This window comes from Xiphophorus hellerii, chromosome 5 (genome assembly GCF_003331165.1).
Source record: "Xiphophorus hellerii strain 12219 chromosome 5, Xiphophorus_hellerii-4.1, whole genome shotgun sequence".
NCBI lineage: Eukaryota > Metazoa > Chordata > Actinopteri > Cyprinodontiformes > Poeciliidae > Xiphophorus > Xiphophorus hellerii.
In genome coordinates this window covers 4,276,061-4,302,277 of record NC_045676.1, presented here as the reverse complement: position 1 = coordinate 4,302,277, position 26,217 = coordinate 4,276,061, and the positions used below count along the sequence as shown (strand labels likewise).

The 26,217-nt window shown below is 38.7% G+C and overlaps 1 protein-coding gene across 5 annotated transcripts in view; it reads left to right on the top strand.

The window, feature by feature from the left end:
• Window positions 1–1,803: 1,803 nt before the first annotated feature.
• Window positions 1,804–26,217, top strand: part of znf827 (zinc finger protein 827) — a 97,875-nt gene continuing 73,461 nt past the window's right edge. For 2 of the 5 annotated variants that reach the window (XM_032563674.1, XM_032563673.1), the window contains exon 1: window positions 1,808–2,270. In XM_032563674.1, the coding sequence (XP_032419565.1) occupies window positions 2,228–2,270 (43 nt within the window). In that variant the 5' untranslated portion in view covers window positions 1,808–2,227. Of the gene's footprint in view, window positions 2,271–26,217 lie in introns of all 5 variants that reach the window. The other 3 variants (XM_032563671.1, XM_032563672.1, XM_032563670.1) reach the window with 3 other exon arrangements.

Here is a 26,217-nt window from a genome sequence, read left to right as displayed (position 1 = left end):
TAAGATAAAAATGTTGTAAAAACATATAAGGCACAACCCAGGGGTGGGCAGAGCACTTTTGGTGGAAGTCATGTCAGTGGTGCCCTAAACTAGTTTTCTATTGCTTATTGCTTATTAATACATTGCAGTGGGCACCCAAAAAAACGAACTAAACTTACATGTGGACTGGTCATACTTCATGCAAGAACTGCTTCTGCCTGTGTGTCAACAGGTGCATCCCAACAAATTACAACGTCATCAAATGCTAGTTATTTTAGTAATTTGGAAAATCATGAATAGCATATACATTGTATAGATTAAATATAATTTTAGTGATTTCTTTCGGATGAGTATTTTTGTAAAACCAGCAAAACAAAGTTTTTCAAAGAAAAAATTATGTTATGACCATTTTTTGGCTAGACTGCTGACTCTACAGTTCTTTGCAAGAAGAATAAGGCGCAAACATTCCAAAAGAAGCTGAGTGTTCAGAGTGTTGCATACAAGCAAATTGATGGAAAGTTAAGTGGAAGGGAAAACTCTGGCTAAACATGGTGGACAAGCAAAAGTAATGACAGCAGTTTTGTGACATAGACTTATCCAAAAGAAAGACTGCTGCATCCTGTGTTAAGTCAATCTCAGAGGCATCTTACTTGGGCTAAAGAAAAAAAAACTGTTGCTCGTTGGTTTTTAATCTTCTTTCTGATTGAGAGTAAATTTTGAAATTAAGATCGCAGATCCTGGAGGAGAGGAACAGAATCCAACTTGCTTTAGGTTCACTATGAAGTTTCTGTAGAGAGGAATGATATGGCAAACCATGTCCTTTGTTGATGCTGCTCTTTTGTTTTTTCTTATGTCCAAAGACAGAGTAGGCTACCAGGAAAATTTAAACCACCCTGCTGATAAACTTTATGGAGATGCTCATTTAATTTTCCAGCAGGACTTGGCGTCTGCCTGCACAGTTAAAGTACCATTACTATCTTTAATGACCATGGTATCACTGTTGCCCAACAATCTGGTCTGACTCAACAAAGCAGATGAGCTGGAGGCTGCTTCCTTCAGACTTCACAGGAGCCACAGGTTAATCACCTCCATGACACGCCGATGCAGTAGTTAATGCAAATGGTTCTTAAAAAAACATGCAATCTGATTCTATCAATCAGTGTCATTGCTTTTAAACTGTTTTGTAATTTGTTTTAAACGTATGCATATGTTTTAATTTTTATTTACTTTCATGTACTTGTGTGTTTTGCATATTCCTACCCAGGTCCCTCTTGAAAATGAGATCTGGATCTCCTCACACTTTCTTCCTTCCTGGCTAAAAACAGGAATGAAAAAAATAACAAAATGATGGGGATTTCATTAGATGTGAGCCAAAATTATCAAAATGAACACTTAAGTCGATATATGTTTATCTGGAACTGAATTGCTGAAAAACATGTTTTGAGAATATTCTGCCTTACTGAGATGCACCTGTAAATTGTCTTGAGACTTTTGTTCTGAAATTTAAAAAATTAATTATTTGATCCATTTTTCCTCATATTAATACGCATTTATCTTTTCCTGCTGAACTTTAAAGTCATTCTCTTAATCTCTGCTTTGTGTAATAAGGAGTCAGAAATGTTAGCGACATTTGCATAAATTAACTCCCATCACTTTATTTATTTTCATTTTTGTTTTTCCTCACGGAAAAAAATGACACGACTCGGGATGCGATTCGACTCCATCAGTGTGGTTCTCTTTGTGTTTTCAAATATCTATATTTTCTTTTCAGCAACGCGCACTGAAAGCCTGGGGGCACCTTGTCCGTACGCTGCTCTCGGGGGCGAGCTCCTCCAATGCGTGCGCGCGCGCACGAGGGAGAGCGCGTGTATGTGTGTGTGTGTGTGAAGCGTGTGTGCCGAGTGTGTGTGTGTGTGTGTGTGTGTGTGTGTGTGTGCGTGCCTGCCCACGCGCGTGTGTCTGCTCTGCTGTTGCTGCCCTTTGATCCCTGCATTAGTGTTAGTTAGGGGCTCGGAGACACACTTGCACCGAGAGCAGCCATAGTCAAGACACGGCAACAACAACAGCGAGCGGCACCTCCTCCGCCCGTGTTCCCGTTCCCCCCCTGAACAATACACTTTAAACCGAGCAAAGCCAGGTGCACGACCGAGTCCCTGCCATCACTGGCGCCTCCAGTCTCAATGGGAAAAATCCTTTTTTCTCCTCATCCCCAAACAAGGACGAGAATGTGATTAAAAGCGGGGGGAAAATGCCAAGGAGGAAGCAGGAGCAGCCCAAGCGCCTGCCTTCACGTAAGTCCTCCGCTCGACGTGTGCGATTTTAGCCGCTCTCCGTGTGTTTTGCGCAGTAGTTTAGGGTTATAGAGGTGAAACAGACAAAAGGCTCGGCGTAGGTTATTTCTCCCCCCTTTTTTTTTTTTTTTTTTTTTTTTTTTTTTTTTAGGTCCGAGCGAGGCAGCCATGTTGTTGGCGAATGGGTAACGTTAGCCAGGCAGTGAGTGGATAAACGATACGTGGCTTTAATAAAGAGCAGAATCGATGAGAGGTCCGGTTCCGCTAGAAAGGTTGCGGTCAGTTTGGCGTATGTGTCGGGGCGGTAGTGTGCGGCATAACGGGCGAGCGGTTTCGGTAACGTCTTCGGTCTCTCGGGTAGAGAAAAGGGGGAGGATCTGGGAGTCTGGCCGCAATAAAATGAAGGGTCAGCCGGATCAGACGAGCCAGAGTCTGGCTCCCCTGAACACCCCCGGTGTTCTCAGTTAGCCTCAGCGCTATCTAGCAGCACCGCTCGGTAAACTTCAATTCCCTGGCTATAAACGGCCAACTTTCGCTTCAGTTTTGCTACTCCGAGCTCGCGGAATCGACTCATTTCGCGTTTGTTTTAATTTTTTTGTTGTTGATAAGTAATGATGATGCTTTTTATTAAACCCAAACCCATGTATACATCTTTTTTTACCCCTCCCTGTCTACATGAAGGCACTGTCAGAGACATGGTCGGTCACCTGAAGTTCAGGGTTTTTCCCCCCTTCCTTCCCTTTGCAGCCATTCATTGCAGACAGACTCCGATCAATAACGCGGTTAGAAAAAGGAAACAGCACTCAGGCTCAGATACGCTGCTTGTGCCGCAGCAGAACCCCATTATACTTTCCGAGGAGTTTATTTTAGTCGGTGGTTGGCTTACTTTTGCGCGTTTGACCCTTACTGTCTTCGATATGCTGCCTTTATCAGTCTTATACATATAATGAAATGCTGCAATAACGTACTCCGGCCGCTGGAGGATTCCTTAGATGTTTAGGGGCCATTATTAGTGACATTTTTTATGCTGTTAATCATTTCTGCTGAATGCACGCGTAGGCAAACAGCTCAATTAGTCATATTGATATGCAAATTTCATGAATAATTAAGTAATTCAGCTGGATATATTGTTCTTTATTTTATAAATGTCACATCCCTCCAGATGTTTTGCCATTGCAGCTAATTTTGCTCGTTTGTACCCAGCTCAGGTGTCTGACCTGGGGGTGAACTTAAGGGGAAAATTGCAGAAGCTGGGTATGAGGCAGAGATGTGGACAGTAGGTGCAGTGATTGGTGCTCTGAGTGGAAGTGACTGACAGTGTGGGAAGTCACATGAATGGGCTTCACAGCACAGAGCGTGGTTTTGAAAATAAACCGTAGCAGTCTTTATAATACAATCTGGCATCGAAGTCTTGATTTGGAACTGTGTTTTGAGTGTGTTTTAGTCACTTTTATAGGTTCAGAGATTTAGTGGCCAATTACTGAATTTTGTAAAGTGTTGAATTGTCTCTACTTATTTTAGTTGATTTTCGTTCTCTTAAAGTAGGCATTTATTCCTAGACCACAACTGAGGTTGCCCTAAAATAGTAATATTTTCTTTTCAAGCTGTTATTATTCCTGGACAGAAATATTTCACATGAAACAGGAGCCTGTGGTGCAAAGACCAAAAACTTCCTAACTAAACCATTTGGTCTTATGCTCTGGTTCAGAAACCTGTAGAGGTTAGTGGTTTAAAAATCTAAGAGCCATTTTCATTCCTGTTAGCAACACAGCTGAGGGGTTTTGCTGAAGTTTTGATTGTTCAGTTTGAGTTTGGAGATAAGTTCAATGAAAAATCTGAACAAATTAATATCTTAAGTTCAAATTTATAGCTTTAATTTGTGAAAAAATTCAACCTGAATACCTATTTTTAGGTTAAATAGTGTTCGTTTCTGTTTTAAATGGGGAATGTGTTAGTTTCCAGTACAAACATGGCCATTTGGCTGTTGAAAGTTACTGTTTCAAAGTACATAACTGACATTTATTCTGACTGCAGCTGAACATTTCTTCACAATAACAGTTCGCACAATAGTATCACAAAATTGACTGTTAATATGATCCAAGTGTTATAAACTTTGATTTTACATGCTAATATAATATTTAGCCAGCTGGACAGAGTCTCAGAACAGCAGATGCTCACACCGGAGATGAGTAACATTGCCCAAAATGCTGAACGAGTGAAGGAAACACAGATATCACCACTGCAATATTTACCAATATTATCGCCACTGCAAGATTTTTATTAAATGTCATGCAGCTTTAATTTTGATAACTAAAACGTTGAACATTAACCAAAGATTATTTGTTAAATTTCATGACAATATTTTCCCAAAATGTTCAAATTAAGCAATTATTTGATCATATTATGTCACAATTTTTATAGGTTTCAAAGTAAACTGAGGGCCCTTAAGCATCCCAGAATATCAGCCTTTACCTGTCTCCTTTATTAACCTTGGTATAAAAATTCTTTCTTCAAGTTCTTTTGACACTTTATCAAACATCATTGTATCCAACTCTTTCAACATTTTTTTCATAATGCATCTGTTTTAGAAATAACAGTAAAATGACTTTTTCTGTTTCAGATAAATGAGAACAGTAAAAACAACCCAGACTTGAAGCTGCCTCTGTGTGACTAGAAAGCTACAAATACAGTAAAAATCCTCTAGGTTAAAGGCCTAAACTTTGTATACATACAACTAAGCAGAAAAGACAGATTAAAGCTCACTATTTATTTTTTTCACAAATATAGGGGTCAGCATATTACCAATATCTAATTTTAAAATAACAGTAGCGTTCAGCTTAATATTTGGATTAAAAAGCTCTGATTTTCTATTAGTTGCTAAATTGCTATCATTAAATTTATTTATAGTGGAGCTTTATGGAGTTGCTTGGATGCAATATTTGGCTGGATATTCTAAATCAAGGGCCATGCATTCATTCTCTGCATGCAAATAATAATTTTTTGCCACTTAGCTACCCATACCTGATGTATAGCTTTAGTTGCTGAGATGCTAAAGCACAGTGTGTGTGCCGGGGACATTGGGATGTAGTAAAGAGTCAGGAATATGTGGGTTAATTATAATTAATATACATTTTCAGCGCATTTTGATGTTTCCTGAAATTATTCACCTTGAGTTTTGACAAAAGTTGAGTATGAGAGAGAGCAGCTTATGTTACACCGCTCTGCAGTAGGAGGATTTCAGTAACACCAAAACAAAGAGAAATGATCACAAAGTTGACAATTTGATCCCTTTCGCACTTTATACTAGCAATTCACATTAACTGTAGAGTTTGTAGACTAACATTTTCCAAATCCTGCATGTTCTCTGACACAGAACAGGACTTTTTATAATGATAAAACAGAGTAACTTCGCTGCAATATGTTCAGTTTTTCTTTACCTTCTAACGTCAGACTTTATTGTAGTATTATATTCACTCCTAGGAGCTTCTTGCATGTTTTGTGTTTGTCTGATCATTTGAAACACCTCAATGAATCTGAAACTGACTTCTTCACTTTGTGAAAACCTTCACAACTGGATGTGGCAATAGCTGATTGGGAAAAGCTCAGCTCTTTACTTCAGATCAGCTGATTATCTGTCAAGCATTAAATCAACTGATTTACGCTTCAGCAACTTCTGAATTTTGTTGTTTTTCCACTACGTTTGTAACAAATAAACCATATAATATATTATCTTTGGATCTCTTTTCATCGCCTGTTGGATATTTGTCTACTTTTTGTTATTTGTAGTCATTAATGTGTGGGACTGTGATATGTTACCCTTAGAGCAAAGCTGTGTGCTCATTTTTGTTACATCTCTGGGACCTTTCTCCATTAATTCACCAACCTTGTCAACACCAGCCGTATTCATGCCCTGGTCCTAATGAGGCAGGATGTCATTTCTGGGTTAGGTGAGGTTCGTGTCTGGATTAGGCATGCATTTGTTCCTGTTAAGATGTTAGTTTGTTTTTGAGGCTGTGCACATGCAATTTGAAAGCAACTCCCTCCCATATATTTGGTGTATTATGTACCTGTCTGTGTATCTGCATAGCTTGTAAAATACTTTTACAGATATATAGCAGGGATAAGATGTGTATGATTTGGTATCTAATTGTTTACCTAGAAGGATGATCTGATAGATTATCCAAAACATATAAAAACTTTATAGGTTTACTTCTTCTATAAAGAAAACAAAGAAGTATTATTTCAACAGGAATATTTTGGGTTTTAATACAAGACAATTACAAAATACACACTTGTTTCTGCTTGGTTATCATATAAATTAGTCCCAAATAGAGATAAATATGTTTCATCTGGTATATAAACACAAAGTTGTGTATATTTGTGAAAACAAATCAAGAGAAAGCCGATATTGAAGGAAATCAATGCAATGTTGTCTGGTCTATGCTTGTCTTGACATGCTAACATCTAAATATCCAGGCAGCAGAGACTAAATTCCACAGTAACATGTCTTGGATTATACCATAGATTTTTGGCAAGCATTGCTAATCCATCTCACTTGCTTTTGCCACTCCTCTGACTGCATCGTGAGAAAGCCGGGCAAAGAGACACGTTGAAATTGGTGATATAATTCTTGCCCATTATGAGTGAAGATTATATTGTAAATATAGAGATGGATTCGCTGCTTAGATGAGACCAGAACTTTTTAACCCACATCCATATATTGTTTGCAAGTCTAGTGTAGGGCCTGAAGTGGGGCCTGTGCTCCAATCACAGAACAGTATGGATTTGTTGGAAGTTTTTTTGTTTTTGTTTCCTGTTTTCTTTCTGCTCTGGCCTTTTTTCCCTGTATGAGCTAAATGATAAATATGTTTTGAAATGCAGTTTTGGTTACAAAAACTAACTCTAATGTTTGAGTTGGTAAACCCTCCAGAAATTTTGAAACCAGGGGTTAATCTAACCCCTTTCAACTACCTGGTTTCAAAATGACAATATTATTTATTGCAATAATTTCTGGGACAATTTATGGTCAAGCGAAATTTGTTATCATGACACCCAACAAGTTTTGGAAATCTCTTAAAAAGAAAAGGCCAAGCTAACACACTGGGTTTAGTGCTGTGAATAGACCCAGGTAGACTGCTTGTTCTGCCCTGCCTGCTCTGCTGGTGTCTGTTATAGACGAGGAAAGTTTTCTTTAAATTAAGGATGGCACGCTCACATGAAAACGAAAACAAACCTCCGAGTGTGTGTGTTCCTGTGTTGGTGTGTCTGAGGGTACAGACGCTGGCTATGGAGGTCACAGTGCAGTATGGCGCCTTCACTCTGACAAGCACATTTGACCTTTGGTGCCACAGAGGAACCCAGCATTCACTCTGACCTTGGTCTTTATTATTGTTTATGTAATTTTTCAGTCTAACTACTCCGTCCTAAAAGTTAGGGACTAGTTTAAATGCTTTTAAGTTCCAGTTTTATGACCGGCGCTCTGAGTCAGCGAGAATACCACAGGGAACACTTTTATTCCCTTCTCATCCCTCCTGATTATTTCCATTTAAAATATAGAGATGTTCATCATTTCTGGACTGGATTGAAGGTTTTTTTCCTCCCGTCTGCCAATAGCTGAGAGACTTGGTGGCTCTCTACCTTACTGTAATGGCGGGTCACTGGCTACCATCCACTTTTTATGATTATAATGACCTTGGTAGGGCTAGGGCTTGAAAACATTGGATTATAGGGAAAATGAGAGAAGGGTTTCCATTTCCCTCTTGGCATCAAATGTTTGGGGCTCTTTCTGCCAAGAATCCTCCACCTCACCACCGCTGCTATGTTCTCCCCTAAGCTGGCTGGGGTTGGGGGGCGCGTGCTGGCAGGTCTGATCGCACAAAACTCAAGCGAGAAACGAAACACAGCCTTGAACTTGGAAATGCATTGCAGGACAAGGGGAATAACGCTGTGCGCCTTTAACTAACCTATGCAACCGCAGACCTTGGGTGCATAGAAACTGTTTTCAATTAGTGTTCATATTCAGCTGACAAATTAGATCCCGTCGTTTGGTCTTTTTTTTTTTTTTTTTTTTACTTCATAGTTGCAGAAAACACAAAGTTGTTTGAGTGAACAGTTTGTTGGGCAGAGTTTAATGGGCCTGGTTTCACAGAAGTAGCAGAGCCTCAGGGCTAGGATCAATATTTATACACAAATGTTAACCTTATTTGCTACTTCAGACAATTGGCGAGGCACACAGACGTGGAGGCTTTACAGCACTTAAAGATGAAGGACTGGGAAGGGGAAAAAAAACTTGCTGTTGTGTTTGTAAGTCAAGATGAATGTAAAACGGTCAAATAACTGACTTAATGAAAGGGGTTTTAACCGGCCTCAATTTTATTTTACAAAACTGGAATCAGTTCCTTCGACTGTTATCATTCAGCACCCTGATAAAGATGTGTGAAAAATGTCAGAATAAATTATTTTGGAGACTTTGTAATCCTAAGATGCCCCTCTTTGCTGCTTTTTTTTTTCTGCCCTCCTTCTCTTCCTCGTTGCACGGAGGAGCAGCTGAAAGACCCAGTAGTGACCCATTTTCAGTTAACTGGCAGAGGCCATCAGATTTTTATTCAAACTATTCTCCTGTCTCATGGAGCTCATGATATAGCAAGATTCTCTGGACTGTTTTGGAGCTGAATCAGGCCCACAGCATCACACATTTAATGCCTAAATGCTTCCCAGTCATCTGATCTTTACATACATTTGTAGGACAGACCAAAAATGTATGGCCTATCCTATGTGGAGATTGGGTGACTTTCAAGACACCACTTTTTAATTATCTGATAATTACTGAGCCAGTAATTTTGTTTAAAAAATATTAAACAATAACATTGTTGTTTCAAGAGACTGTGCATAGTAAGACACAACAACCAAAACAATAAATAAAAATGTAAATATAAACCACTTGTAACCAAAATCATAAATATCATTAATATTAATTATCAAAATGGAAATTACCAAGCTTAATTCATCATGTTGCTTATTGCGACAAACTTAGTCACCAGTCCATCTCAGTGCAACACAGAGAGACAATCCTGCATGCACACTCATACCTGCCACTTTGTTGTTTTTTTTTTGAGCGACAAAAGAACAGTCATGTTTTTTGACTGTAGGAGGAACCTGGAGTACCCAGAGGGAACCACGCAAGCACAGGGGAGAACATGCAGGAAAAATTCCAGGATTCCAGGATTCAAACTCCCAACCTCCTTGCTATGCTACAAACGGCTGAGTTTGGGATATTTTGCCTATGTTTCTTAGAGTCTTTTGGGCCTATTCAGCCCCAGATTTCACACAAGGAATCAGTGGGTGATCTAGATTTGAAAAGACTCAACAGACTTCTCCTTCCAGCAGGACTTGTTCACAGTTCAGGTGCTCGCAAAGTCGGAAACAAATAATAATGGATTGTGTTTCTCTTTCCTGCTGTGTGGCCAAACATTCACAGGGAAAAGTAGTTTCTCCAACTCAGCCACAAACTTCAAGCACTAAAGGCATACAAAGCATCACAACGGCACCAAGTCAAAACTTTTCACGAGGACAGATGCATTGCTGGTTTGTCTGCCAGCAGCATTTGGGAGGAAGAAATCTGTAAAGAGTTTGTAGAAGAAAGAAAAAAGAACTAGGATTTTCTCCCTTTAAAAAATCTGGTTCAGGATGTTTTAAAATGATATTTCTTTCCATGAGTCCTACTGACCTGATGCACAAATCAATAAAATCGTATTTTGATGCTTCTAACATTTACAAAGAAACACCGATATTATAGAATAGAATAGAATTCAACTTTATTGTCATTGCACTGTCACAAGTACAAGCAACGAGATGTAGTTTGCATCTATCCAGAAGTGCTCTACGAGATATAAATATTTATTTACAGATGTACAAGACTATATATGTATGGACTATAAGGGGTTATAGCAAGAGATATAGATATTGTGTATAAATATAAATATGGGAGCTATATGCACAGATTATACAGAATATACAAGAATGTTAGGGAATGGATTATAGATAAATAATGGCAGATAAAATTTACTGGTTGTATGTGTGTGTGAAGAAAACAGTCTGTGATGTGTGTGTGTGTGAGGATAGTCCATGTGTTATTGTTGTATGAGAGGATCATTCATTCCTACTTATGGATTCTACAAATTTTGAATGACATATAATGTAAAGCTGTTTGGTTTTTTAAAATCTGAGTTGTTTACTCTCGAAGTATATATGCTTTATCCTGGAAACTTATTATTATTTTTTATGTGCCTTTAGAGAACTTGGAGAGTCAAAGGTGGAGTACCACTTTTGAAATCCCCCTCTTTGGGATCATTATGAATTTCTCACATTGCAAACTAAGCCCTAGAAATTAATGAGCAACGTGGAATTAAATTTTTCTTGACTTCGGCATGCTGACAAGGTTCTTAATGAATTAAGAAGACACAAAACTGGCAATTAATTAAATGAATGTAGTTATTTCTCACTCAACGTGTAAATGAGATTTAGCATAATCATACAGTTTATCCCCCAGTAAGCATGGAGTGCAGTGTTCCTGCTTCACAACTCTCACTGCGCCTGATTCATCAACTTGCATATCTGGTGGCATCAATGGATGCTCACCTTTTGCAGCATCTGAAACAAATGCATACAACTGAAACTGTATAAAAGCCTGGTTATTTTTAAATAAAATAGGCCAGTTCCTATTTTTACACAAAGCTCTTTGTTTATAGAAACTCTTTAACCACATTATAAAATTATGTTATGGGAAAAAAATGTAACTCAGAGTTTGCATTTGTGTTGTGATCTACTGTATGTGGAAGTTGCTTAGCCACATTTATTTAAATTACTGTTAATACCTTTTGACTGCAATTTTAACTTTTTGTCATGTTGAAACCATAAATATTTAGACTTTGAGTATGCTGTTCTGAGGCATGAATTTGCTTTAATCCACTGTTGAGCACTGGTAGCTAAAAATGTAGTTGCGTTAACCCTAAATTGCTAATCATAAACATTAGCTCTGCTAATGCTAAAGCAATACACAAACAGAACATCCAGTGGAAGCTAATGCTATAATTCTTGCTTCAATTCAAAACATATCTGCCCTAGGATGACTACAATTTAATTTGAGTCTTTCGAGAGCTTCATTCAATTTAACTCTTGAATTAAAGTTCATATACTGTAGAACTGTGTTTGTTCTACAGTTCTCAAGTACCGTATTTATGTTTAGTTTGTAGATTACCGTTTTATTTTGTTCTTGTATGTTTCTTGTTTGAAATAGTTATCGAGGGAAAAAAGAGAACATGAGAGAAAACTGAACTGCTGAGTAAAGTCTTCACTCACTTCAAAATAAGAGTAAGAATATAAACATCTAACTACTTGAATAATTATTAAGTCTATAACCAAAAATTTCAACACAGATGTTGAAATTTATTGCACTGAAAGTTTACATAACAGCCAAGCAAATTAACACATTAGAATGTATCCAGACAAAATAATTTAGAGGAAGTGCACTAAAGGTTTCCAAAATTTAGCACATTAGCTAACTTTGCTATTATCCCATTAGCAGATTTGCAGAAATGTGTCATTTCATCGTATCTCTGGCTGCATGTTTAAGGTTGATGTTCTGCTGGAAGATGAAGCAAAAGCTGTGTCCACTTTTGCTGCAACAATTTTCTCCGACCACCGCGTCGCAGTTGGCTCCATTTATCTCTCAATCAGCTCCCACTAGTTTCTGTTCTGACACTCTGATACTGCCGCCGCTGTGTTTCGCCATGGGAATGGTGTGTGTTCAGGAGTACATGGAGTTGTTTTCTCTCTCATTTGACCAGAACACCTTCTGACATGTGTTTGCTGTGTCCTCTACATTGTTTTTGGCACATAGTAAATGGAATGGCTTGTGGCAAACCTCCAACAGGACTTCCTTTATCTTTCAGGCCTGATTTGTAGGGTGAACTGTAAATAGTTTAGGAGGGGATTGCTGCTGCTTCTCCAAAGTTACTGTGGGGCTGTCACTCGGCTGCTTCTCTGATTAATAAGTTTAGGTGTTCTGCCATGTTTTGATGGGTTAGCAGTTGGTTCTTCCTCTCTCCATGTTCAGATGATGGATTGAACAGAGACGTGGGAGATGTTCAAAGTTTGGGATATTATTTTTTAATCTAAATCAGCTTTAGACGACTCCACAACTTTTTCCCTGACCTACCTGCTGTGTTCCTTGGTCTTCATGAAGCTGGTTCTCTGATTTTCTCTAACAAACCTTCACAAAACTGCATAGGTAGACTCTGTTCACTAGTTAGGGGATTTCTGAAGGCAATTATTTACGGGGATCAGAGTATAATGCACTTTATGCTTCTTTTTGTTGTTGTTTTTTTTTTTTTTTAGATTTTTTATGTGGAAAAAGAACATTTTGAGACTATGCATCATTTTTTTTCCACTTCACAATTATTCGCTTCTTTGTTTTGGTCACAAAATCCTAATAAGATAAAAGTTTGTGGGTATTAACACTTTTGCAACGAGCTGCACATCAGGCATCTGGGAAACATTTCTTTTTTTCCCATTTAAAGTTAACTTTAGCATCATCAAAGCATTGCTCTTTGTGATCGCCTCATCCCATTGGATGATGTGCTGGATTTGATACCCTAACATTCTTCCTCTCTAATTGTGCTTATGACAAGACAGTCAAAAGTATTTTCTCAGATTTTGCTGCTACTGGCTTTATTACAGGCACATTGTTTCTGATTTTTGCCTGCCGTCACTTCTTAGCTGCGTTGCACAATGAATCAATTTCATTTGATCAAGAGCATACGGTGCTGCCTACCCAGCAGTTTTGTGGATCTCGTATAACAGAAGAGGAAAGTGGGTTTTTTTCATCTGAAAATTGACATTTCAGTTATTATTCAGCTGAAAAACAAATCTATTGAAGGGAAAATGTTCAAAATAAAAAAAAATTTAAATAACCTGATTGAATAAGTGTTCACATTCTTAAGCTCACCTTTTCATTGAGTCTTTGCATTTAATCTGAGGTACATCCATAATTTATATTCATCATTTAGCTAAGGCATTAGATTGCTGAGGATTAAAAGAATCCCTTGCAATAATAAAGGTATCAGTCCGAAGAAGGATACAAAAACTCTAACTCATCATATATCACTATGGATGTGAGGGTAGCAAATAATAATTGTAGAAAATGTTGAACAACAGTACCTAAACCGCAGATATATTTATGCACAAAAAAGCTAATATTTTTGGGATTGTTAGTTTTACAATTTTTTTTCACTGTCCAAAGAAAGTGTCAATAAAATCACAAAATTTGAAAATATGATAAAATGCGCAGTTACTGTGTGCAGTTTTGTGATACAAATCACACTTCTTTATGCGACTAGTGTCCTAAAGAGACATATTATAAATGAGAATGTTTTTAAAGAGCAGTATTTGTGTTTGTGGTGCTATGATTGCTGTCAGAGCCATACAGTTACCTAAAAAGAAGCAATATACGTATATATGTTATCGATTAGTGAAGTTTATTTGTGTAGCAAATTTCAGCAGCGGCTGTTCAAGGGCTTTACATCATGAAAATACAAAAACAACATTCAGTCTGTTATTGGTTTTGTGAAAACCAATAACAGACATTACATTTTTCCATCATTAAAATAATTAATACACATCATATATGTTGGTCAATGTTCCATTTATTATGGTCCAAAAGCAGCTCTAACGAGGTGGGGTTTCTAGCATTGATTTAAAGGAACTCAGTGTTTCAGCTGTTTTGCAGGAAGTTTGTTCCAGATTTGAGATGCAGAGAAGCTGAAAGTTTCTTCTCCTCATTTGGTTCTGGGAATGCAGAACCATAAATTTTACTCATCACTTTTGAGTTATCATGACAATACTACAAAATATCGGGATAAGATTTGAAGTCCATATCGTCCACACCTAAGGTGTGTATGAAAAATGACTTACTGAAGGTAGGAATCATTTTTCAACAATTTATAATGTCACATTTTTTATATGTTTATTGCACTTATTCTTGTGGTGCTTTTTTTGGGTCCTGGATAAAGTCTAGTTCAGATTCCAGAAACGATGAGAAAGGAAACCAGAAAATGCTCACGTTGTCTGCTTTATGTGCCTGCAGATTATTTTACTGATCAGAGACCAGGCTAACCTGAAGCCACCTGGCCAGTACCTGCGTCTCTGCTTGGTCACCATCAGACCCCAACCCCCTTTTCCTTTGTGTGGAATGGAAGTGCCTCAGTCTCGATAACGATTTTTTTTTTTCCCCCCGTGTTGACAAGTCACAACATGGAGATCTACAGCTCGGAGAGCAGCCCTTTGGCTACGTAGAGCCCTGCTTGCACTGAGTAATAGCAATCTCACAGGAGTAGCAGGCTTTCAGCTGGCAGCAGTTCATACGGAACAGCTCGCCGGTGCAGCTGGGAAAGACAGAGCATGAGTGGAAGAGGGGAGCGAGGGGCCGGTGGAGATGGAGGGAGGGAGGAAGTGGAGAGGAAGAGCTGTTAAGAGCTTTGGGCGGTTTCTCTGTTGTTGTACCACACAAGTGCATCCAGGCCCTGCAGGACGAGCCTTTAACAGGCGTGAGGGATGGAGAGCATGAGAGGAGTGGAGGAGGATGCAGCGGAGGAGTAGGAGGAGGCTTTGGTTTGGGGAGCTGAAGCCGGCCGGTCGTACCAGACGCCTGATCCGAACATGGATGGGATTTATTGTTTGCCTCTGCATCACTAAAGGCATTAAAATTACTCTGAGAGATAAAGAACTTCCTTGATTAGAATCCCCTGCAGGCTGAGGATGTGGTGCATCATTAAGACAGGCTTCAGTTCTTACAGTGCATTCACACCAGCCCTGTGTAGTCCACTTTAATCAAACTAGTTTGTTTGCCTAGAAAGTCTGGACAGTTTGGGGAGGTGTAAATGCCAATCGAACTGTGATGTGGATCAAAAAAGTGAACTCTGGTCCTGGAGTTTCACCCATAAAACCTGCTAAACCCGGTGGTAGAGGCGCTATGTCAGTCCACCAGTGTGTATTTTGTTTTAAATGTTTTTGTTACATAAATTCCACGAACAGACCTAGTGACATCTCCATTTTTAGTTCTGGTGCATGATCAGACAATTTGCAAATAACTTCATGAGGCCAGTTCAAAACCCTATTTAAAATAAACAAACGATGCTTATCCTGGTGGGGGCGCAAATGAAGTCTGGTGGCCCGCCAGGCTTATAACTCAATTGGGGATCCCTCTGGGTCGCCTACAAACCTAGATCTCGGTTTAGTTGAAGTGAACACTAGCATAATTCAAATGCACATGTGAATACTAAGCAGACTGGAGATTGCTCCAACAGTAGGAAGTGAACTGTATAACAGGGGATTCTGGGTAAATACAACCAAAAACAAATGCAAAAGTCTAGCACCAGCAGGAAAAATGGCTCATGGTGTTTTGCCAAAGACAAAATCGAAATCCAACAACCTCTAAAATCTGACGACGCTCCATTTTTGTTTACATTTTGTGAAAAAGCAAGTTGCGGTGATGTAGACTTTGTGGTGTTTCCTTCTGTGGTTTTTGGTGCAGCGCCATATATATTTTAAGGATAACATTGAATAATACAAACTAAATGCTATTACACATAGCAATTTATATAATTTTATGATTGCGTCACAAGTAATAGGTTAACCTCTTCCTATTACTGTTGTTGCTGCTGGTGCCTTTATTGGGGAAACATAAGATATTAAACTTCTTAGCTTGCTTACTGTAAGTTCAGTGTTTATCTGCTGATGATACTTTCAAATAGTTAAAATATTATGGCACACTTAAATACCACTCTGCTTTTCAAAATCCAAATAATTGTTTCTAGTTAGCTGGTAATGTTGAGTTAAAATCAATAGCTATAATAACATCTGTATGATGTAAGCTAATTACAAACGATGCCAATGATAAGAGGTATGTTGCACACAAATTAACAGAGCAGCGTAGGAATGTTGAAGCATCTGGTGCTGACATGTTGGACCCCAAATGAAAATGTGCTTAGGGTTCCAAAAAGGCTCGAGCCTTTTTGGAACCAAACCAAAGCCCTGGCCACCACAGGTTTTTCAAAGGTTTTGGTTTGTTTAATACAGAGCAGTGTGAAAGAAAACTGGATCACCTAAGAATGAAATAAATGTTGCAATTTTGGTCCTCAATCAGACCGAGTCTACTGGATTATCAGATGTGAAAACTCTCCTACTTTCTGCTCCTCACTGTATAAAAAAAACACTAACTTTGCATGAAAAATGAAGATTTAATGCTTTTATACACGTATCTCTGATCTGCATGGAGGTCGGCCAACATGTTGATCTTTGTCGCCCTCGCAGAACACCCTCCACAGCGCAGTGCAGTGAGATGACCTCACTTCCTGTGTGGGTAGAGGAGGGCAGCAGGGCTCTTGTGCGCACAGAGACACACTTTCCCTCCTGAAGCCTGGCTCCGGTTTCCCCTCGGTGCTCGGGGGTGGCGGGGCCACAGCCAACCCCCGTCTTTCCTCCTCGGCATGGAGGAGTTTTCAGCGTTTTCACCTCCCCTGCTGGAGTTTTAGGGATGGAATCGGGAATCAGTTCAGAGAAGAGATTAAAAGTGCGGAGGGTTGTTACAGACAGAGCAGTGTGTGTTCATAAAGCAGCAGGCACTCTCCAGGGAAACAATAAATCAGCTCTAAACGGAGAGTGGAACTGTTTTGGCTCGAGTGCAAGAAATCCTGAGAAGTTAAAATCCTCTATATGATGTCATCTCTGTCAGTTATTGATGCTGAAAATGCAGGTAAACATCTCGACTGATTCATTGTCAGGTTAACTCCTCCTTTGCATGCTGCAGTCATAGCTGCTGTTACAATAAAACAAAGATGGACTGGGCCCTAAAATAAATTCTTGAACAGTAACTTTTAAGGCAGGCTTGTAGGTTCTTTCAGAGTATTTTACAAAAATCCAAGCTTAATCTGATTCATAGTGGGCTAAAAAAATCACAGAATTACTGGAAACACAATTATTGGAACCCCTGCTGTTAACACTTTGTACAACCCCTTTTACCAGTAGGGCTGTGTTTACTAATCTCCCAAGGGTTCTTAAAATCAGTAAGATTGCAAATTCAGAAATCTGAATCCTACTCTTCAAATCTGAAATAAGATTTTCCATTTTAGGTCTTCAATTATATTTCATCTTAAATTATTACTTCTTCCCTTATAGTTTCATTTTAAGATTCATCTGTACTGTGATGTTTTACTTCTACCTGAGGATATCAGGGAATATTAAAAGAACTTCAAGCCCCAGGATGCAGGGAAGCAGTTTGCTTGCTACTTTTAAAGAGATTTAGATCATACCCACCTTGTTTAGTCCGCTTACCTCCACTTTCAAACCTGTTTATGTTTAGACTCTAGTTACATTAAATCATCTTATGTTATTCACTACCAGTTATAGTGATGAAACACATTCTCAACTACTGAGATATACGTTTGCTACTGCATATAGTTGGAAGATTTAAGTTTGGTAACCTAAATGTGAAAGCACTAACATTACATATGGAAAAATGCTACTTTAAATCGACATAAGTTTGTTGACAATGTTGAATTATCAACTTTGTCAATGCAGAGTCATGGGGGAGCTGGTTTCTGTCTCCAGCAGTCATTGGGTGAAACAACCTTTCACACACACACCCACACACCTGAGGGCAATTTAGTAAGATCAAAGATTAAACTAACATTCATGTTTTGTGACTGTAGGAGGAAGCTGGAGTAACCGGGGAGAACCCATGAATTCTGTGTCTGATGATGAACCATTTCTGTGTGGTTCTGATCGAATGTTTCAGATCATTATTCCACAAACAGACCCAGTGACGACTCCATTTTTAGTTCTGGTTTTATTTTTAGAGACGGAGCACAGATCCTCTATTGTACTTAACAGTGGGCATGAGGTGCTTATCTGCACATTCATCTTTTTGCTTAAATAAACCCCAACAGGAGCGTTTGTTGTTGAAATGCTCATTCGTAGTGTGATCAAACTAAAGCATATGGTTACAGTTAAAATTCCAGCAGACAATTTAGAAACTCCACGTTTACATTTGTGATAGTAGAATAGAACAAGGTTGAAAAACAATCAAAAAACGAGCACAATGCAAAGATTTGATTTTTAAAAATTATTGTGAGATTTTTACAGAAGATGATTATCTTCATCTTCTATTTCTACAAAATGGAACTCTGATATTAAAAATCATTTCTGGCAGAAACTTAGTTCTCCCCCTGTAAACCTTAAGTTAGTTACTCCCAGGTGCCCATCTACATAAAAGTAAAAAATCTTTTTGTTTCTTCAGTAGACTTAATCCTTTTCCGTAGATTGTTTTTGCAAAAATAATTTATTTGAGCTTCTAAAGCATCATTGTAAAGGACGCTAATAAATGTGGCCAGCACTATAACTCCATTCTTCTTCTTTCATTGCTTTCCAAGGACATTTGTTCATTTCATATGGTTCCTTTTTTCTGCTACTAAGATTAGGTAATCACTGTTTTTCGAATTTAAGAAAAAAGATGTCGTGTTTTTATTCTTAAAATCTAGAAGCAAACAAAGTGGGACAAATGTGAAGTTTCTAAATGAGTTGACATGAGAACTGAATCAGAGGGCCCGGCTCGGTAATTGCCTGTGTTTTTTCCCACACCGCACGGGTCCTTTGAATGGGGGCCATGTTAGCTCAGATTGCCATGTCATTAATCCCTCGTACTCTACAGGGGAGTGGTCAGCGGCAGATGTGTTTGCGCTTACTCCAGAAGGTTTTCTAGATTAGGACAAATCCTCCCCCAAAAAAACCGTTTAAAAACCCCATTTGGCACGCACGGCCAGATCGTGTGGGCTCATAGCCGGCCAATGACAATGACAACCATCCCTCCCTCGACATCTAATTCTCCCCCCACTTCCTGATTATTTTTTTTGTGTTTGTTGTTTTGTTTTGTTTAGTTCCTAATCCCCTCCCCCCACCTACCTTGTGATTTTCAAAGCGTAACTCCCCCCTCACTCCCCTATGTTGGTTCGGACCGGTCAGCGTAATTGTTTGGAAGCCGGCTTCTGTCATTTGCATGTAGCAAGCAGCCACTTTTCCAGTTTCAGTGGTTTGACCTTGTTGTACCTGCCAGCCAGAAATGAGATCATCAGAAGAGTAGACGAGAAGCTGACATCTCTCCTCCACCTACCCGTGGCTTTAAGTGATGGTTGTCATAGCAATCATTATGCCACAGAACAGACTCGGTGCGTGAAGGATGGCTTTGAATGCCGCAGCCTCGGGTCACAACCTGGTTATGACAGAACAGATAGACCTACGGAGGTTGACTGGAGACTGTAAAGTAAACAGCTGCATACGCTGCTTGTTAGCGCTATAAATTCTATATTCCTATTTGAACAGTTATGGCAATATTCCCTTTTTTATAGCATGAAAATGGGAAGGCAGGTATTGGTCTAACTGAGAGGAGAGGGGCAGCGTGGTGCAAACAGCGCCTCCCATTCCCATCAGCCGCCCTGGCTAGCATTTAACATGGAGATTGGAAATGGAAAAAGCCCTTCAAAACCCCCCCACCATCCCACCATCATTCTCCCTGGACCTGCATGTAAATGAGATAGCAGTGAGCATTTCCTGCTGTGCCACAACACAGCTCAACTCAACTCTCCTTTTTGCTCGCTCCTTTCTTTTTTTAAGTGATGGCCTGGAAGCGCTCCCTTGCTTCACTAGGACCAATCACTAATAGTGACCCAGTCCTCACTAACGATAGCCAAAATCCCAGGTTTGAGTTCCTTCTGCCAAATCTGTTCAACTAAAACGCTTTTTGTCCTCCTTGCTCCTTTTCCCACTTTCTCTCCTGCTGTATTTATTTGTTGTTAATGTCGCATTATAAACCTGCCGAATTATCTCCCAAGTCTGTCCTCACCTCCCACTGGACCTTGATTGTGTGACCGCTGTAGGGCCGAGCGTCCCTCCTTACCAGTAGGACGATTTACAAACAATACATGGACACTGTCCGCGGCAACCTTCCACCCTCCTACTGTCTCTCACTTCTTTCTTGCACAGCTCCACAGCGGGGAGATAGTCTGTTCATTTCACACTCATTCTAAAGAATGCACCCTGTCTTCTGCTGGACGTTGGAGCAAGATCCACATCTCCTTCGACAATGGACGCTTTATTGGCCAGCGGGAAAATTTATGACAAACTCACTTTTTCTTTCTTTTTTTTATTGACTTGCCTTATACAATAATTTAGTTTGAAACCACATGAAATTCATAAAATGAATTTGTGTAACATAGGCATGGGACGATATGAGATTCTCACAGTATAATTTGCCACAGAATCATAGTATAGGAAACATGTAACTCTACAAGCTTTTATTTAAACCCAATAATAGAATAGAATAGAATAGAATTACTTTATTCATCCCAGCAGGGAAATTATTTCGCAGTTACAGCAGCATAGAGACAAGACACACAACATCCACCACTGAGTAGCAATGTAGACAAGATAAATAAGAATAAAATATGACATGCTGTCAATATAAAAAGCAGCTTAGAGCAGACCTTGCAAAGATTCAAAATGCAGAACAGAATGTATATGTAAATATAAGCCTTGTTTGTTCTTAATGCTCAGTTCCGATTTGGGTTTTTTTTGTGTGTTTTTTTTGACGTGGACATTTGTGCTACAAATTAAAGTCAATTGCACTCAGAATTCTGTGTGAACGATTTATGATCCCAAAGCAACCTGCATGAGCAGAAGAAGAACGTAGAGATCACACAGCAGAGCATTGTTTATAGAAGTAATAATGGACAGAGTAGTCTATAGATCACTTTTATTCAGCGACAGTATTGTCACAAGATCATGACAACACAAAGACTACAACTAATGACAACTAATAGCTATGGCTTTTTGTGGAGCATTAACTGCAATTTCTGTAGAGAAGTTTGTTTTGGATGTGTAGTTGGAACCAAGAGTGGCGTGATTGTGATCTGATGTGCTTCACCAACACAGATTTATTTCATAAGTTCATAATCAGAATTTTCAGGCATTGTTTACTTCCTGATTTACTGAATATGGCTTTTTCTGGTGCAAAATTGTGATGCATGTCTCGCATCAATGACATAAAAGCTGGATAAAATGTGATATGACCGCTCAGACTGCAGGTACTTTGAAAACAATCAGATACGAATCCAATTTAATACCAGACATGGAAGTGGCACAAATCACATTTTTTGGGGGGGCAGGGACATGGGGTGAAAAGATTGTAATTCGGTCGTTCAGACTGTGGTGAAAACGTTGGACATAGTTTGCATATGGGTAAAATAAAGCGGATTTCGCATGCAAAGGTGAGGAAAGTTTGACAGCAGAGTTGTGACAAAAAGGGCGGGGAACATGAGACTGAGAACAAAATTATGTGGCTTTTGTCACGCAACTGCGACAATGAGAACTGATTTCAGCACTTCAGCTCTGTGTTGGCTTTTTTCTTTAAATTTTTAAAAAATGTCCGACTGTCTGGTGTTTCTAATATCATGTGTAAGTAGACCCTAGAAAGTCCTATATTTCAGTAAAACCAACCGCGTTTGGACTGGAGGGTATTCCTCCGCTGTGCCCGCTCCTTGACCTGCAGAGTTAAGAAATCTAAACTGCTTTTTGGAGAGAAGTTGCTCAATAACTTGATTGGCGGAGTGTCTTCCACAGCGAAACAACGCTGAACTCCTCAGAATAAATGGAGAACTCTTGTTGCATCTAAAGGCTAGCTGTTCAAAATGCAGTCAGAGTTGTTGTTACTATGTTCTCCCCTGTGAGACCATCTTATATGGATCAGGAACGAATCATCCTCTGAATTGTTAGAATTATATTTACAGTGAACCCTCGTTCACCTTTCAAGGCCTCGCTGCTTCGCGGATTTTTTTTTGCAGTTCTTTTTCACAGTTAAATGTATTCTGCATCCTGATTGGCTAAACAGTCTCCACGCTTCTTCTCTACCTGTGTGCCAATAATGTTACAGTATTTAAATATACGTAATACAGCGTGGCAAATTTTGGTAAATGTTTTTGCCCAGAAGAAAAAAAGAGCGACAACAACTACCAATAACTATGTTCTTCTTTCGAAAAAACACACCTGCGCCACAGGATTCAGAAGAAAAAGCCACTAGAGAGCGGAGTCAGGCCGCAGCGTCACAGTCAGAGCAACAGTGAAATACGCGAGTCACAATTTGTCCTACTGTACTTCGTATTGATGATTAAAATGATTATTTTACTGTAGTTATTTGTAAGAAAGCATTATATTTGTTTAAAAAATGCTTGAGCCTGAAAACAGGTTTTGTTCTTTGGTTCAATGTAGAGTATTTAATTATGCTGTATAATAATTGTAAAAAATAAAGGTAACTACTTCACGGTTTTCGCCTATCACGGGTTCTTTTCGGAACGCAACCCCCGCGAAAAACAAGGGTTTACTGTATTCCATCCTGTGCACCACAAATCTTGAACAAACTTTCAGAAAACTGCAAAAAAGCTGAAATACTGAGTTCATTTAAATCAAGCCTAAAAACCCACCTGTTTTTAGTTTCTTTTGAACCATAATCACTGGAACGTTGATCATATTTGATGTGTATTGATGATGGCAAAGTAATGTCTGTTACTAGTTTCACAATTGGTGACTGTATGGTGTTTTTATATATTAGGTAAATCATTTTGAACTGCCTTGTTGCTCAAATGTGTTATGGAAATAAACTTGATTGATTCATTGATTATATTTTATGCACATTATTTAGCTATTTACACTCATATGCTGACTGTACTGCTGTCCTTACCCTACATGGAAATGTAGCTTCAAAAATTGATTAAAAAAGCTGCAAACTACTAAGAGTAAATTTTAAAAATCTAGTTTTTTTCTTTGAGGATTGTTTTCTAAACTTTTATTGTGAATTATGCTAGTTTTCTTGGTTTTAATAAAGACGCTCGAAAAGTGAGACCAAAGGTTAGAGTGTCGACAGTCACTGCGTTCAGTCATAGTCATGTGCTCATGACACAAATTTAATCAGCATTAGATATTTTGAATATCAAGGCTGAAATACAACTTTAATCTGATGGACCGAGCTGATCTCAACAGGCAGTGGCAGCTCAGCCGCTGGGTAATCACCAAGCTTTTTTTAAAAAGAAAGTCTTCTGTATATCAGATGCGCATTTTGAAGATTGTGTGGTGGTTCAAAAATAAATATTCTTATTGCTATCTACTCCAACCTGCATTAGGTTTTTATTGTACCAAGAGACATGCAAACTTCTGTAGGTTGCCGATAATATTTATTTTAAAACATTATTTTTTGTAATATCCATTTTTCCTCAATAAATCCAGCTAATTTGTTTCCTGGGAATAGTTCTGTTCTTTAAGCCAACTGATTGAGTGTGTGCACCATCAGGGGTAGGAAGGGGAAGGGCCACTCTTTTATATAGATCAGTGGTCCCCAACCACCGGGCTGCGGACCGGTACTGGGCCGCGCAAGAAATAATGAACTACTTCCGGATCTTTTATTTTGAAAATCCTAAACTGGATTTTACCGGTTACGTCTTGCGCGTCAAAATTGAGCCAACTTGCAGCAGTATGAGTAACAAAACAACATCGGAGTACTGCGGCGCACCCGATGCTTACCACGCCCCTCCACCCACACACACACACACACACACCCACCCCGTCCGCCCGCAGCAACATTTCGAAGGGCTGACCGGTCCGTGCATAGATGACACGCAGATGTGATATTATTCAATATTTGTAAGTGAGATTTTTATATACCGTACAGAGACAAGCCGATGTCTTGTCCTGATATATATAAATATCGTAGCAAAGATTTTGAAACATTAAAACATTATTAATTTCCAAAAGCATTGATTTGTGAAATTATAATTCAGTATTTGGTAATCCATATATTTCTTTTTAATCTTTTTTTATTATTATGAAGGTAAATTTCCTGGAACAAATTTACCTTCATTTTGCTTCTTTATGGGCTCAATGATCCACTGAGACAGATTTAGGTGGAATACTGCAGAATTAAACAAGTTTACACAAAAATGTCAGAATTTGCATAGAAACATGAAGATAACACCCTTGAAGACCAATTTAGATTGTTTTTATCCGCATAAAAGGTAATTTGGGGTTTAGTTCCTCTTTAAATAATCAAAATAATTCAGATGTCTTTGGACTTTAATAAGCCTAACAGGTCACTGGTTGGTAGTTTACATGTAGGGATCTAAAAACAGAACAACTGAGTGCTTAAATCTAGATTTATCTTCCTGAATACAAGTATGTCAATGAATTTTAAGCATTGCTGCCTTTATAGAAGGAATACAGTGCAAGACATTTTGTGAATTACTTTTTTTCATTTTAAATGAATGTATTATTTTCAGTAATAGATTTTTCATCGTTTAATTTATTACTTAAGCCATCAGTTCCTTTTAACTAATAATAAATGTGACCTATACCAGGTCTGTAGCTTGTTGAAACACTCTAATATGACGTAATTTCGTCTTGTACAGGAATTAAAGCCAAAAACCTAATGATAAACTTTGCATTCATGTTCAGAATGCAAAGTGCAGATTCAGTAGATATATCACCTCTCTCCCCTAAAGCGGGCCAATCGATTTGATGACACATCTTATGTTATGAGAAGCTAAAAAAAGGAACGGAAAAATAAACCGCTGGTGGTGGGGTAGGGGGCTAAAGTGCACTTCATCTGCATTGAGGAATTTCAGAGGTCTCGGGTTGTCTCATTCTTTTCCAAGAACACTTCTCCTTCCTGTTTCACCTCTGGCATACGGCCCAAAGAACCCACAAACCACGGAGGCCAAGGCCGAAAATACACTCATGGTAATTCGCGCTACATTTCAGTACGACTCGAACTAGCAGTATATATAGCCGCTCTGCCTGAACTCTGATCCTCACCGAGAGGATCATCTCACCTCAGAGTCCAGCTAAAAGATGATCTTTTGTGTCTTTGTCAAAGGCAACAGTTGGATGAGATTATGGAGGTAGTTTAATGAGAAAAGGAGTTTGATTCAGAGTTTTCTGAATATTACAACTTAGAATGTGCTGATGATATGTTTGTGGCTGATTTTCAGTCGCCGACTTACAGACACTGATTCAGATTCTTTTAAGAGCTAGACTTTAAGAAAATATAGAAACAGTATTAAAACGACCTTTCCAGTCTTCCTGCCCAAAGATGTCATTGATTATTGGGAGCAGAGGAGATTTCTTTGTGTGAGAGCAGTTATTGTAAACCAGAGTTTTGCTAATATTTTAATCAGAGTTGACGTTTTAAACTATCTTTTGCATCTTATATGAAAAATTTGTACTTTTAGAGTGGTTGGCTTTACTAAAACAGTGTTCTCAGACAGACACTTAGATTATAGATTTACGAAAGATTTTTCAATTAAATTAAAAAAATACTTTATTAATCCCAAAAGGAAATTAAATATTGTAGCTCAAAAGTTATTGAGTTATCAAAGTATTTTTAAAGAATTGTTGATGATGCCGTGGGAAGGAAGCATCTCCAGTAGCAGTCAGTCTTGCACCAAATATGAAGAGGTTTCTGACAGAAGACTATTGCTGTATGACAGTTTAGCTGTCATGATGCTAACAGCTCAATATTCAGGTAGAAGAGATGGTATTCCACATTAATATGTTCTGAATGACATCAACAGCTGTAATCAAGTGCTGCTAATCCACCTCATTTGCTTTTACCGCTCTTCTTTACATCTCTGTGTGGCTATATTATTAAAAAGCCAGGCAGAAAGACATTGGAGTCTGGGATAATGGCTTTTTGGCCATTATGTTCAATGGATGGTTTGATGCTCTGCATGCATGAAGCCTCCTTTTCCACTCCTCTGGAGTTTGGGGTCGTAATTCAGATATTATTTGAACTTTTGAG